Source organism: Gadus macrocephalus, chromosome 4, assembly GCF_031168955.1.
Source record: "Gadus macrocephalus chromosome 4, ASM3116895v1".
NCBI lineage: Eukaryota > Metazoa > Chordata > Actinopteri > Gadiformes > Gadidae > Gadus > Gadus macrocephalus.
The window spans coordinates 26,344,925-26,359,300 of NC_082385.1; the positions used below are offsets into that span (position 1 = coordinate 26,344,925).

Consider the following 14,376-nt stretch of genomic DNA (forward strand, 5'->3'; position numbering starts at 1 on the left):
AGAAGTAGCAAGTCAGAAGTACTAGACTTGATAGCATCAACAAGAAATAAAAGTTTCTCAAGGTGAAATAAAACCTAAACAAAATTAGGATTAAATAGCTGATGAGTCAGCCTGCAATGTTACCTCAATGAATGTGAAGATGCCAAGCAGTGAATAGGATTTCCAGTAGCAACGGATGACGGCTTTGCAGAAGCTTGGTTTCTTCAGCTCTTTGGCACTCTTCAGGCACTCTTCATCCCAGTAGCTGTTAAATGGGGTTAGATGGGCCTTATTCACTTGTGCGATTACAAACTGCTTTTGTTGGCTAAAAAGCTATAAGCCTACTTCAAATGTTACTTCTTCTTTGTTTTCATCTATTGTCACTGTTCGTTGGGTGCCAAATATAACAATAACATGAGTAGAAGATTATCAGACAGACAGACCTTTGCAAGGTCAACCCCAGTGTTTTTGAGCGGAATTCCGGCAGCACGTTGTACAAGTCTTCTTCTTCCAGGGACCGTTTGTAACCGATACGAAACAAGGGGTTCAGCCAGCTGGTGACAGAAGAGAATTTAGAGAGACTTAGATCATGGTAGACTATTGGCTACAACAGTGCACTAAATGCTTTGGGAATCATAAAGAAAAAGTATTCATAAAAAATAGGGTAAATAAAATCGTATTATAAAAAGAATATGGAGAATAAAAGTTTGACACGTCAGGGAAACCCCTTAAGCAGCGAGTAAACATAAACAGGTAAAAAACCAGTTGCACACGGGCATTTCATAACGAAAGTATGTAAATTACACTTCCTTGAGGTGACTTTCTTCAGTAGAAAGTGTGTCACCCATGATAGCACCTGAAACAAGCAATCGTTTGGGGGTGTGATATTGATTAGCACGTGTGTGCGTGTGCATGTGTGTGTGTTTAGGGCTAATTAATTGTGCAGTGTTTCCCCCAGCACTGTATGGTTAAGGCGGCTGCCGCACTGTATGGTTAAGGTGGCTGACTTAACAACAATAGCCTTGACTACCAATGACTACCAATGTATTGAAAAAATATATAGGCTATATAATCATTTTTTTTGGAAATGATTCTGCATTAATAAAGTACAAAACACGTAGGGAAAGAAAACAAATTTTCCATCGGGTAGAAAAAATAAAGATAAATAATGCATTGCATTGGTAATACTGATAATGCTTTTCGAATGGAATTGAAACGGCGGCAACCCCCCCCCCCCCCACATACACACACACACACACACATTCCTGGGGGAAACACTGAATTGTGTAATCATTGAAATAACATCCTAAATGTGTTTGTTTGTCAAGCCTAGGGCATCGTTTCAAGAACCTGGTAAATAGCAGGTGAGCTCAGAGATAGACCTGCCCACTACTCCAGTGCAATTCCAAATTATTTCTATCTTCTCATTGGTTTTTGGCAAAGAACAACATTATATGGGTATCCTATACTATTAAAAATTGGGATCCACAGATAGAAATTAAGGAGCAAATTGACATAATGTTCAAAGCCTGCAGAGTATAAGTAGTCAATACAGTGAGTGTGCTGTCTAGTAAACTTCACATTTAAAAAATGTATTAATGTATATACTGCTATTATACACGTTGTATTTATCATCAATCAAAAAACACTGTCTTTGGATATCTGAAATAAAAAATTGAAACTAACTATTAACATTTGGATTATAGTCAGATATCTGAAAGGGGAGTTTTTCCTATTTTGCAGATAACCAGAATGTTCTTTCTGGATATCATTAGTGCAACTGCGGATATCTGGAACCCAATACACATGCATGGTAAAAGGGGCGTGGTTTGAGCTCGGACATTGAGGATGTAGCTGAGAAGTTATGTATGTGCATATCTGAAAGTTATTTTTTACTTCGAAGAAATTTGATTTCAGACTTCGTGCAATATACATTACGTCTATTAAATGTTTAAACGGCTTTATCAAAACAACTATTTGGCTTTTGACCGGGAGTGCACCGCTCAGGTGGGTGCGAAGAGGAGTGACGTCAGACCTCCAGGAAACCGCTTAGCGGCCGATTTGGCCGCGACTCCTCCCCTTCCGGTTGCTGGCGTTACCGTATTGTGCTCCCCCTCAAACTCGAAAACTAGGCAGTATGGCGAGTTTTGAAGAGGACTTTGACGGCGCTGTAAAGTTGGCATGTTTGGCTCTTTCCGTGGACACATCTCTGGACAGTATGACATTGTTTTCCAAAGAGACACATGAATAGCAGTTGGTGGTAAATGGCTATAGGCCTACAGACAAGTTTTCGAAATTGTTTGTGGAACTAGACATCCAATCTTGTTTAATTTTAATATAATGTAATTACTGACTATCTGATTTCATTACAATGGTAGGACCACAACATAGCCTATTTTGACATTACCTTGGAGACTCCGTCTGGCAGGATTCTCCCCGGGGACGATGCGTTTGCGGTCACGACTATCGCCGGTTGGTGTGGATTTGGCGCATCGTTTCACTCTGACAGCGGCATGAGCGTTTGACATGGATTTAACCAATGAACCGATCCGTTCCACTTCACAATAGCTCCTACGGTATTTCTTTAGTAGTGTTCTACAAGAACCACATATAAATGTTAAAACGTCGTTCGTTTTTATAGGTCCCGTGAGCTCCTCAAGGGCCAAAGTGTATGGTGGCTTGAAATCATCGTGACAAAGAATCAAACGATGTTTGTTCTTTTTATCTATAAAATTATCTCCACATAGGCGACATACATCGTTAATGGTTTTTTGTGGCGTTTGGGATTGAGCCATTTCTGACAGCCTCTGAACGTCAAATAATTTCCCCCCCGGCACTATTTTGCATGGACACAACTGCTGCTTCCCGGGCTTAGCTACGCCCTAGACGATTGTGATTGGTTTAAAGAAATAAAAACAGGCCCGCCCAGTTTCCCCACGGATAGACGGCTCGAGGTAGCGTGGCTCCAGACCATTCTACTTGCTGTAGTTTGGTCTGGCTTGCGAGACTAGGTTAAACACGACCTCACCTAACACTGTGCATGCTATTTGCGTGTAGGCGATACATTGTTATAATAACTAGTTGTAGGACTCAGACATGCTGAGCCACTTGAAAGTAACTCGTCATATAGATAGTCCTGACTGAGTCCTGTATGTCGATGGTCTCAGTACCTTAGTCCAAGTCCTGTGTATCTGTATCTGGTCTAAGTAACTTAGTCTAAGTCCTGTTTATGTGTATCTCGTAGTCCAAATCTAAGTAGTCCAATTCTTGTATGTCTATGGTTTGAGTAGTCCACGCGGACCACGTCCTGTATCTCTATGGTCCAAGCAGTTCAAGTTCAGTATGTATACGGTTTATTTCTTCCAAGTCCAGTGTGTCTACACACTTAAACAGACACCGCGCCACAGTTCTTATCGCTAAGACGTGGTTATGTAACCAGGCACGTTTTAATTTCAAACATTGTTTCCGACTCACCAGAAGAAAATCTTTGAGAACCAGTTGGCCGTCGCCGCTGGGTTGATCTTCTCTATCTCTTTCACCTGAACTTGCTCCATGGCTGCAACTCATTCGGGACCGATATCAGTAGGCCTACGCGGTGTGGGAGGTGACGCTCCCAATTAAAGCCCACCGAGAGATGCGTGAGTCCTTCTCCCCTTGGAGCCGCCGCATGTCCGCTCTGGACGCCGGGCTGTGTATGTACATCAGACACTCAAACACCGCCCGAGGACCAGCAGCGCCGGTCACGTGCACACAAGGAGTCGCTACCAGTTGCTCCTCCCTTCAGGATACTTCGTCTTTTTTATTTTACCCCAGGATGCATTTACATTTAGGGTTGAGACACTTTTATTCAAAAGGAACGAACTTGAAACCTTCAGATTTAGAATCACCCCGCTCTACCTCCTTTGATAACCAGTCCAATGTTAACGTTTGAATAATATGTGAAGGTTGTAAAATAAACATTTAGATTGCCAAAGTAGTTAAATGAAACAAAGGCAAACCAAGTAGCAAAATCTTATCTTCAATACTCTGAAAAGGTTAAAAATCGAATATACAGATCAAGTTATTATGCAAGTTGTATGAGCAACTTAGAGTACAGCATTAAGTTAGTATCACAACAACAATACAGTGTAATATACAGTGAAGAGTGAACAGGTACAGAGATTTATTAGAGCTGTTTTGCAATACTAAGTTATTGGTACAACATCACAGTACAAATCAGTGAACAGGTACAGCAGAGATGTCTTTCAGCTGAAGTGCAAAAGTAACCTAGTATAATGCGTTAATGTGATCTAGGGTGACAGGTTGAAACAGAATCAACTTTGGAGAACCATAACCTGACTTCAAACTGTGGTGGCCAATCACGTGAGCCGGCGATCAGAACAGACAATGGCCAAGGGAAGAAGAGTTCTTATATCAGACTTGTTAAACATGCAATGTTAGCATTATAGCGTTCCACTGTTTGCAGAGCTACTGTGAAGATGGCAGAGAGACTGATAGCCTCTGTGTTTTCCTCTCCTATGGAAGGCCATAAGTGGAAATAACGTCTTAGAAATATGAAAGGCCACATTATTGTGAGTGTGGGAGTCTCTAGTAAGCTCCTAAATTGTGTGTGTATACTCCATTAATGTGTTGTGTATGTCAAAAGGACAAGTTACCGTGGCCCACTATCCGAGAGTAGCAGACCTGTGACCCACTGCATAAGATGAAGGCCTGAGACATTCATCCAGGGGGCACCAGTACAAACTAACAACCCAAAGACCCAAAACTCAATAAGGAAAAACTTGAGTGTGTGTGTGAGAGTGACCAACATATGGAACAACCTACCATCAGAAGTGGTGAACGCACCAAGTGTCAATTGTTTCAAGAACAAACTGGTTACATGCTGGAAAAATGAACAAGTTCTCTAGTACTTTAAGAGTGACATAGACAACTCCCAAAACATAAGTACCAGCAAACAGCCAGTAAGATGTAGATCTGATCATAGTGGCAACTAGAGCCATTGATCAGAAGAGAACCTAAGGTTACCTAAGGTAACAGGTGACAGCCAGGCTCCCCTTTATGGTCGCAAATGATAGCCTAGCGTTGTACACCCATTGACAACTTCGATATGAATGAGGGATTCAACTCAGAACTCAAACTAAAATGATATGTTTAGATTTAGAAGCTCTACCCCAACTGGAAGTGACGGAATTGATGGGGGATCCAGGTGTCCAGTTCACTTGGGAATGAGCTAAAGGCATGGGGTCTTTTGGATATGAAAGGATTATCAATTTGGTGGTTCCAGCACAACCGGGAGTGATAATAATAATAAGTAATACCTCCCTGAGAGGTATTACTCCCTAAGATGTCCCTAAGATGTAAAAAAACACAAATTTGTTAATAAGATCGAGACCTCTCTTTAATATGAATCAATTCATTAAGGTCTACTAGAATACGCATTTGGGGGCTCTAGCGTTACGGGAAAGGTTCACAAAGCACCATCAAATGTCCTTGCCCTAAGGCGTGTAATCACATCTGTGAACATGTTTTTGAAGTCTGGTGTCAAAGGTTAAAAGGAGCCCACACCATGCCCCTTATTGTATTAAAAGATGTGAATGTGCATTTTGCTCACATGTTTTTTTGGTTATGTAATAGAGGTCTGATGTCAGATGTGCATATGCACACATGATAGTGGTTAGGTCTGGGAAGAACTTAAGCTTACAAGCGAGCATTGGAGCATTTGCTGAGTCACTTCTTGTAGGGCTGGAGCCCCCAAATTGATTATCGCATATGTCCTTTGAGATCCTCTTTGATATAAAAGAGACCCCAGGTCTATAGCTCACTTGTTAGCCGCCTTGACCCCTAAGTCACCTACTCATTGCATCACACATGGGGGGGGGGGTTTAGGGCAGCTCAGCTGCAACATGTAACGTTGTTATGTCATCAAGTGCACTATTGTCTTGAGTAAAGGCAGGCAGCAGGCTAAATCATTTACTTTTAAACAAGTAAATGACTGAAGTGATTTGGACAAAAATGTAGCTCATGCTCCACTTGTTTGGAATACGGATTGTATTCAATTTATCATTTAGGTTATTCCTCAAACAGAATATAGCCAAATCGATTGTAATCCCTCAAAAGCGCAAGTGAGCATGAAAAATGCCCAGAGCAGTTTGACTAACTAACGAAACATCCTAAACAATCACTGAACCTAGATATAGTGTGTATATTGAATAATACCTCGAGCTGTTACTCTGCATTTCCCTGTTAACTTTGTGTGCATGTTTATGTGTGCGTCGTAACATAAGATGACATTAGGCAATAAGTAATTATGTCCATAGAAGCACAGGAAATAGTATGCATAAAGTTGCATACTGCCTATCAATACATTTACAGTATGTATGCCTTCATATTTTTAGTGACTTTTGCCGTTATCTGAATAGTCACCTTTAAATTCATCCTCCATAATCGAATGGGTAACAAAGTAGCCAATGGGACTGCATCTTGCTACGTTGTAGAATGACCAAAAAATTGTTTGTACCTTGTAACATGTAAAGGACTAAGGTCCTTACGGTGTAGGTGTTCGATTTATGCAGTAATGAGTGTCTTCATGATACTAAAGGAACACTGACATGCAAAGCACGTTAAAAGGAGATGTTTTTGCTGAGTCACTGCACACTTTGTCTTATGAAACCGCACATTTATGGAATGCATTACACTAGCAAAATCGGATGATGAGGAAGCAATCCAAGTAGCCATGGCAAGGTGAGATACATCGCTAGTTTTGTGCTGTAGTGTTCTGAACACCCATATAAAGTAATATATAAGAATGGAACAAGAATGGAAGAATGGAACGACCCGTTGGCCGAAACAGACCATTTGTGTGTTAACATGCCAAAATGAGACCTGACATGTCAGCTTTTTGTTGCATTATCACATCATCATATGATGTGTTAACAAGACCAAACTACGTGTTAAAGGTGACATATTGCTCAACAAGGTGTGAGTGTGATAAGGGTTGTAATGGCTAATCAAACTCACACCTGGCGGTATAATATGTCACCTTTAACACACAAAATGTGGTCTCGTTAACAGGACATTTCTAAGACGTAATTTGCCCTAATGGCCTTCAATAGTTAACATGACGTCACACAAATGGGCCATGAAGTGACACCCCTCCATCACTGCAGCAGTCTGTGGCTATCAATGCAATGCCTGAATTGTTTGTCAGGCTGAATCAGGCGTTGCGTCGCAACCTTGTACAACCGTTCATTTCAATGGGGGTAGTGCGTGGTAAGCTACGCAATGGGGGGCACAAAAAGTGCAGCGGTGTGTAGATAGAAGTAGAAACACAATCCACTTTTGGAGAAACTTAAGCCGACATCACGCTGCTGGGGTCAATCCCGCAGGAGCCCGTGGGAAGGACAACCTTGTTTCCATTTAGAGATAGCATTATTCCTTTTACTGTACAGAATACCTGTATTTGTTGTTTTTGGCAAAAAAATAAATTATTCTTTGCACAATCTCTGCAGGCACTGCCATTTTTCATTTAACTGCCTTTCTTGTATATGTATGTGACCAACAAGACTGCTGAATATTGGATCTCGAGTCAGCATTGTAGCATTCTGACATTTTCAAAGAAGCGGTCAGCCTCAAAGTTCAAAGAAGTGAATTGCTGTGCAGCCACTTGGCGTTGTGTGTTGATAATGCGTAATATGACATCACACAAATGGGCCATGGAAGTGACACTCCCACCAAACCGCAGCAGTCTGCGCTGAACTCTGCAACACAGGATTTGGTCTGCATTTAAGGTGACATATTATACCACCAGGTCTGAGTGTGATTAGCCGTTGCTTTGAAAATCTGCCTCTTCTGACATCACAAGTGGGCCTTCCACCTAGAGGTATGAAGGATAGATGAGCAATGTTTGCTACAGTCCACCGGTTAGGCTGGTTGTCTGATAGGCATACCATATACATCTAGTTGGACACTTCCACTTGTGATTTCAGAAGAGGCAGATTTTGAAAACGGCTTGTAACGGCTAATCAAACTCACACCTGGTGGTATAATATGTCACTTTTGACTCTTGAACCTTGGCCCTCTGACCACCCCTTCCCCGTTGAGAAAAAATATAAACAGCTAGCTTAGCTTATTGACATCTTCCTGACGAATAATCGCATCATCACACTAGCAGTTGTTTGCACGTCAGTAGAATATGACGGCCAGGGGTGCAAAACCGACAGCAGACCAATCAAACAAAGACAAATCCCAACTGTAAAGCTTTTGAGCCTTGGTTGATCAAGTCCTCCAGCAGCACGTATAACTGTATTAGCTCAGGAGGTAGAGTGGGTTGACTGGTAACCGCAAGGTTGCTAGTTCAATCCCCGGCTCCTCCTAGCTGAGTGTTGCAGTGTCCCTGAGGAAGGCACCGACCTAACCCTAACTGCTCCAGGCGAGCTGGCTGACGCCTTGCATGGTTGACTCTGCAGTCGGTGTGTGCATGAATGGGTGAACGACAGGCAATACTGTAAAGTGCTTTATAAATACAGTCCATTTACGTGTACTGACCAAGACCAGAAGGAGAGCACCAATTTCACTTGTCCTATGGACCCTTCATCAGTTGCCTGTCAGTTCTAGAATCGATTTTAAAATCCTCTTTTTGGTGTTCAAAACAATGGATCAGCGCCCGAATACTTGTCAGACATGCTTCTGATGTGTGCTCCCTCCCTCTAGATCAGTCCACTCCCCTGGCTCTGCCCTCTTAGTTGTTCCCCGGTTGAGGACAGGGCCCTTCGGGGAGGCGGCCTTTAGTGTCTATGGTCCTCGCCCAGTGGCGCAAAAAGTGGGCATGCACTATATGCGGCGCATAGGGGCGCCGAACCAGAGGGGGCGCCAATGCGATGGAAGTACAAATCATCAAGTACAAAATTATTTCAGTCGGCATTTTCTGTATTTAACAGCGTTTGTGTACATGATATGATGATCAATAACAGAGGGACGTCACTGATAAGGCGCCCCCCGCTCCTTCGCCTCCCTCCCTCCCCACACGGTGCTCCAGTGGCCGCCCCCTCGACTACGCCCTGGAGGTGAGCGCCAGAGTGTCTTCATTTGAACCGTATTGTCATCTGATGACACGTACCTCAATATGGAGAGGCAGAGAAGAAAGCCCTCGGGGTCACAACATAGAAAAAGAAAGATTGGGAAGGTCGTTTTTATGTCAGTGTATCAAGAGGAGGCTTGTAAATATACAGGTTAGCTAAATCTACTAGTAAAACAACAGGTTACTGTTGTCTTGCAACTGTGTACTGATCAGAATGGAGCCTACAATATAACGGATCATAACAAGAAAAATAAAGGAACTTGTTTGTGGTTATTTTGTTTTACTTCAATCTCTATGCAAGTCTTTGTTTTATGTCAATAGACCCAGTAAAAACGGAGTTATAAAGTTGATACTTTATAAAATTTAAATAAAAGTTTACTGACACTCACAGTGTTAAAACCCGAAAAGAATGAAACCGATCTGAATAAAGCCAGACAATAACGCATCTGTTTATGAAAGGTCAACTCTCAAGTATTAGATATAACCAGCTACTACAGCTAACACATTGACATGGCAAACATATGCCTACTGGCCAGTGTTGTTTTTGGCAGGCATTTTAGATTTAGTTTTAGTCTTAGTCTTTTTGACGAAATGCTTCTTAGTTTTAGTCCCATTTTAGTCATTTCTATCTTTGAAAGTTTTAGTCTAGTTTTAGTCTGACGAAAACTCAAAAGGTTTTAGTCTAGTTTTAGTCCGACGAAAACTCGTCGGACTGTCGCACTCGTCGCACACGGCACACTCGTGTGTGCCGTGTGCGTGCAGGCGCAGCTGCGCGCGAGCGAGGCTTTTAGTGTGTGATGGGGGCGTGACTGTTAGGACAAGCAGCTGGCTCCATTTCTCCATTTCTTTTCCGCATATTATAGTTGGCGGGAAAAAAGCATGTTTTGAAACTTTGTTCGTCCACTCACTAACAATTTAGTCTCGTCTAGTTCTCGTCTGACGAAAATGTCTACATTTTTCGTCACATTTTAGTCTTTATATGGCTTTGGTGACGTTCGTCTTAGTCTCATTTTCGTCATGGAAAAAAGGGGTCTGACGACGTCATTTTCGTTTTCGTCTTGCCTGACGAAAACAACACTGCTACTGGCTGGCAAAGACAGAGCTGGTTGTTTTGAGCGCATCGTTTTCCCATGGGATGCAATTGCTGTTGTCAAGGTCTTGGTCTATCGAGAGCAAGCGTTGTAAGCCAGCACTCCTGGGTACTAGGTCAGTAGAGATGGTGGCTGTATTACCTACCCTGCTTTTCAAACCCGCAACACACAGTGTAACAGTTCAATGCCACGGATCCTCTTATCGTTTTTGTGACGCACATCCCACAACCAAACAGTTTATTTAACAATAAATTCTACTCTTTCTTTATGTCGTTTGTCTTTCATTTGTTGTTTCTTTCTCTGTTTCTCTCCTTATTCTTTCCTGCTTTTTTTATTTCGTTTTGTTGCTGCTTTCTCTCCTTTTATTCTCTCTTTTGTTCCTTCTTTCTTTATTTCTTACCTCCTCTCTATCTTTCTTTGTTTGTTTGTTTGTTTCTTACCTTCTTTCGTTCATTCTTCCTTTCTTTCCTCCTTTCTTTCAATCTTTCTTTCATTCTTCCTTTCTATATCCCTCTTTCCTGTTTCATTTATCGTTCAGTCTTGCCTTATTTCATTCTTTCTTTCATTCTTCAGTTTTTCCTCAGAAAGAGGGGGGGGGGGGGTGGTAGAGGAGCAAGGTACGTTTTATTACTCTGTTTTCTGGGAATAATTGACACAAGCAGAAACCAAAAACCAGCCTTTTTTTCGTTTTTTCGTTTTGTCCAACAAAACGAAAATCAAAATTTCAGTTTGTTTATTCGTTTTTTGGTTCTTCTTACCAAAACGAGTTTACCACTCAATATCTGGTTTCCGCCGGTGGGCGGGTCCTCTTATTGGCTAGTGTGCTTTGTTGCCCTGTGCTCTTCAAAATAAAAGTTTTTCCGTTTGATAATGTCGACAAAAATATTACTGTATTATAGACACTAGCAGACACAGAGGACCACACCACCCACAGTCAAGACTGACACGGCTTCAAATAACAATAGTATTCATAATCATTTGAAAATGAGAACTTCTGAAGTTATGATGACTTCAGTGCAGTTGATGTTTAGCCACAGTTAATACATGCAGAGTAGACCTGAGGGCTTTACTACGACATCATTGTCCGGCTCTGAACTCTATGCGCGTTCACATCAAAGGAGCTGCGATCGCGGGCTGCTGATTTCCTCACAGCCTGAGAGCTATGAGGAATACAAGTGATCACAACACATTTCTGACAGCTGAAATTTGCGCATTTGTTGACCTTTATCCATTTACAGTAAACAAATTATTTTTTCTTGTTGAAAGATATTTTATATTGTTTTCATATTATTATTTACTGATGGTGTTTACAGAATGCGAGTGCGTGTTATATTGAAAGCGAGGCTGGGTGTGCCTATGAATATAGGCTACAGTGAGTTTTTTAAGGGGCTGTACAAGCAAATCATATCGTCTACTCTGTACAGTGACAGGGAGTGTAAAGTAACCTACTTCATTCAATATAGAATAGGCTACTGTGGCCTACACTATACAAATGGTTTTGCTCTTTGCTCATGGCAGTTGTGACAGTCATTTTAACGTGTCAGCAGGCAAGCTTCACTCATTCCAGGATGCATTATGCGCTGTCGTATAGCCTACTTGGAACATGTTTTGGAATGGATCTATAGTAGGCCTAGCGTATAGAAATTGGCTCATAACAGGCCAACTGGAATACAAAGCAAACTCTTTGTATTCCAGCTGTTTTTTTGGGGATGTTTTATGATGTTTCAATGTTGCGTTGGTAATGTGTTAGACAGCTTAGATGTTCTTAGATGTTTTGTTAACCTGATTCCTATCCCACTCTGTTTAAGTAAAAGTGTGCTACTACTGCAAAATCTCTTTGCTTTTGTTTTTTTCTTTTCTTAAATGTGTTTGGAAATGACTTTTAATGATGTTAACTAGATCTCATAACTGGCCTAAACACATACAATTTGTATATACCCTATACCGTTTGACTATAAGACCTCTATAAGAATCTCCTCTGTGCAACTATTCATGTAGTCAGTCAATGATCAAACTAGTATATGAATTACAGTCCAAGCGGGTTAGGCAAGGCAAGGCAATTTTATTTTTATAGCCCGTTTTTACAAACAGTTTGTCTCAAAGGGCTTTACATAGCATGAGCATCATAACAACATCCTCTTCCCTTAAACCCTCACATCGACTGAGTAAAAACTCCCAGGAAAACCCTTTTAACAGGGGAAAAATGGCAGTTGGTTCAGACTGGGGATGGAGCTGTGGAGAATATGTGGAAACACAGAGTGACTGCGAGACGCCAAGGCCAAACTACAAGGTGCGAAAGGTGAGGGGGGGGGGGGGGGGGGGGGGCTGTACTTAAATTTAGTTAGAGTGTCTGCCTCTCTGACCCATGGGGAGAGCTGGTTCCACAGTAAAGGAGCCCAGTAACTGAATGCTCTACTTCCCAGTCTGTTTTTAGAGATACTGGGAGTCACTAACAGACCTGCATTCTGGGAGCCAATAAAAATCTTGGATAAGTCATAATAAAGGTAATGATTCATTATTGTGCAGTTAAAGATGTATATTAATACATTGCAGCATTATTTGGGGATGACAATACAAGACTTCCATGAATGTGCATTTGAAGGAGAGTTTGCTTTGTATTCCAGCTGGCAAATTTCTATAGGCTACTATAGATCCATTTCAAAACACGTTCCAAGTAGGCTATAGGACAAAGCATTATACATCCTTGAATGAGTGAAGCTTGCCTGCTGACATGTTAAAATGACTGCCACAACTGCCATGAGCAAAGAGCAAAACCATCTGTACATCGTGTAGGCTACAGTAGCCTATTCAATATTGAATGAAGTAGGTTACTGTACACTCTTTGTCACTGTACAGAGTAGTCAATATGATTTGCTTGTACAGCACCTTAAAAAACTCACTGTAGCCTATATTCATAGGCACACCCAGCCTCGCTTTCAATATAACACACACTCGCATTCTGTAATCACTGTCAGTAAATAATAATATGAAAACAATATAAAATATCTTCCAGCAAGAAAAAATTATTTGTTTACTGTAAATGGATAAAGGTCAACAGACTTTCCCTGAACTTTTAAACGTTGCAAACGTACAAAACATATATTATATTTACGCGGCATTCAGTCCAATGCTTAAAAATATATCTGTGGCATTCAGTAGGCCAATGCTGTGGTAAAGTGTGCAAAGTATGAGTATGAATATTTGATGGAGTATGAGTAAGTGTTCCCTTCTGTTACATAGATAGAACTTTATCAATCCCCTGCAGGAGAAATGTGCTAATGTTTGTCCCTATAAAACAATAATGGTAAAATAATATAATACAAAACATGACGGTAACTCTAAAGTCAAACCGTCCAATCTGAAGGCTTTACTTAACCACTCCCCCTACTCACTTCCACCAATGCAAAGCGAACAGAACTGAGTAGGGGAGGGCGTAGTCCAACTAGTTTGTGACAGACCCAGAGGAACGCAACGCAAATTAAATGTGAACATGTATTGAGGACGATTTTGAAATTTCACCCGTACGCATTTGATTCCCACCCTTCCACTGTCAAATAGCGGCGCAAGTTGTGTGGCGTGTGAGCGTGTGCATGGGTTGAATTGCGTGCGTCTCACGGAGAGCCCTGCGCAATGTGCAGCTGTCAGAAATGTGTTGTAATCACTTGTATTCCTCATAGCTCTCAGGCTGTGAGGAAATCAGCAGCCCGCGATCGCAGCTCCTTTGATGTGAACGCGTACAGAGCGCATAGTTCAGAGCCGGACAATGATGTCGTCGTAAAGCCCTCAGGTCTATTCTGCATGTATTAACTGCGGCTAAACATCAACTGCACTGAAGTCATCATAACTTCATAAGTTCTCATTGTCAAATGATTATGAACACTATTATTGTTATTTGAAGCCGTGTCAGTCTTGACTGTGGGTGGTGTGGTCCTCTGTGTCTGCTAGTGTCTATAATAAAGTAATATTTTTGTCGACATTATCAAACGGAAGAACTTTTATTATGAAGAGCACAGGTCAATGAAGCACGCTAGCCAATAAGAGGACCCGCCCACCGGTGGAAACCAGATATTGAGTGGTAAATTCGTTTCGCTCAGTAAGAACCAAAAAACGAATAAACGAACTGAAATATTGATTCTCGTTTTTTTTGACAAAACGTAGAAACGAATAAACGAACTGAAATCTTGATTTTCGTTTTCTTGTCAAAACGAAAAAACGAAAAAACGGCTTGTT

The 14,376-nt window shown here is 41.5% G+C and overlaps 2 protein-coding genes across 2 annotated transcripts in view; both read right to left on the reverse strand.

Moving 5' to 3' along the window:
* LOC132456437 (ATP-binding cassette sub-family C member 4-like) overlaps positions 1-3,713 on the reverse strand; it is a 33,795-nt gene extending 30,082 nt beyond the window's left edge. The window contains exons 1-3 of the mRNA XM_060050785.1: positions 3,454-3,713; positions 423-533; positions 124-244 (exon numbers count right to left, since the gene is read on the reverse strand). Coding sequence (XP_059906768.1) covers positions 124-244; positions 423-533; positions 3,454-3,533 — 312 coding nt within the window. The 5' untranslated portion in view covers positions 3,534-3,713. The remainder of the gene's footprint in view (positions 1-123; positions 245-422; positions 534-3,453) is intronic.
* Positions 3,714-7,976: 4,263 nt separating this feature from the next.
* The window catches only part of LOC132456444 (2-oxoglutarate receptor 1-like), a 70,765-nt gene continuing 64,365 nt past the window's right edge, over positions 7,977-14,376 (reverse strand). The window contains exon 3 of the mRNA XM_060050794.1: positions 7,977-8,031. The gene's annotated coding sequence lies outside the window, so the exon portion shown is untranslated. The remainder of the gene's footprint in view (positions 8,032-14,376) is intronic.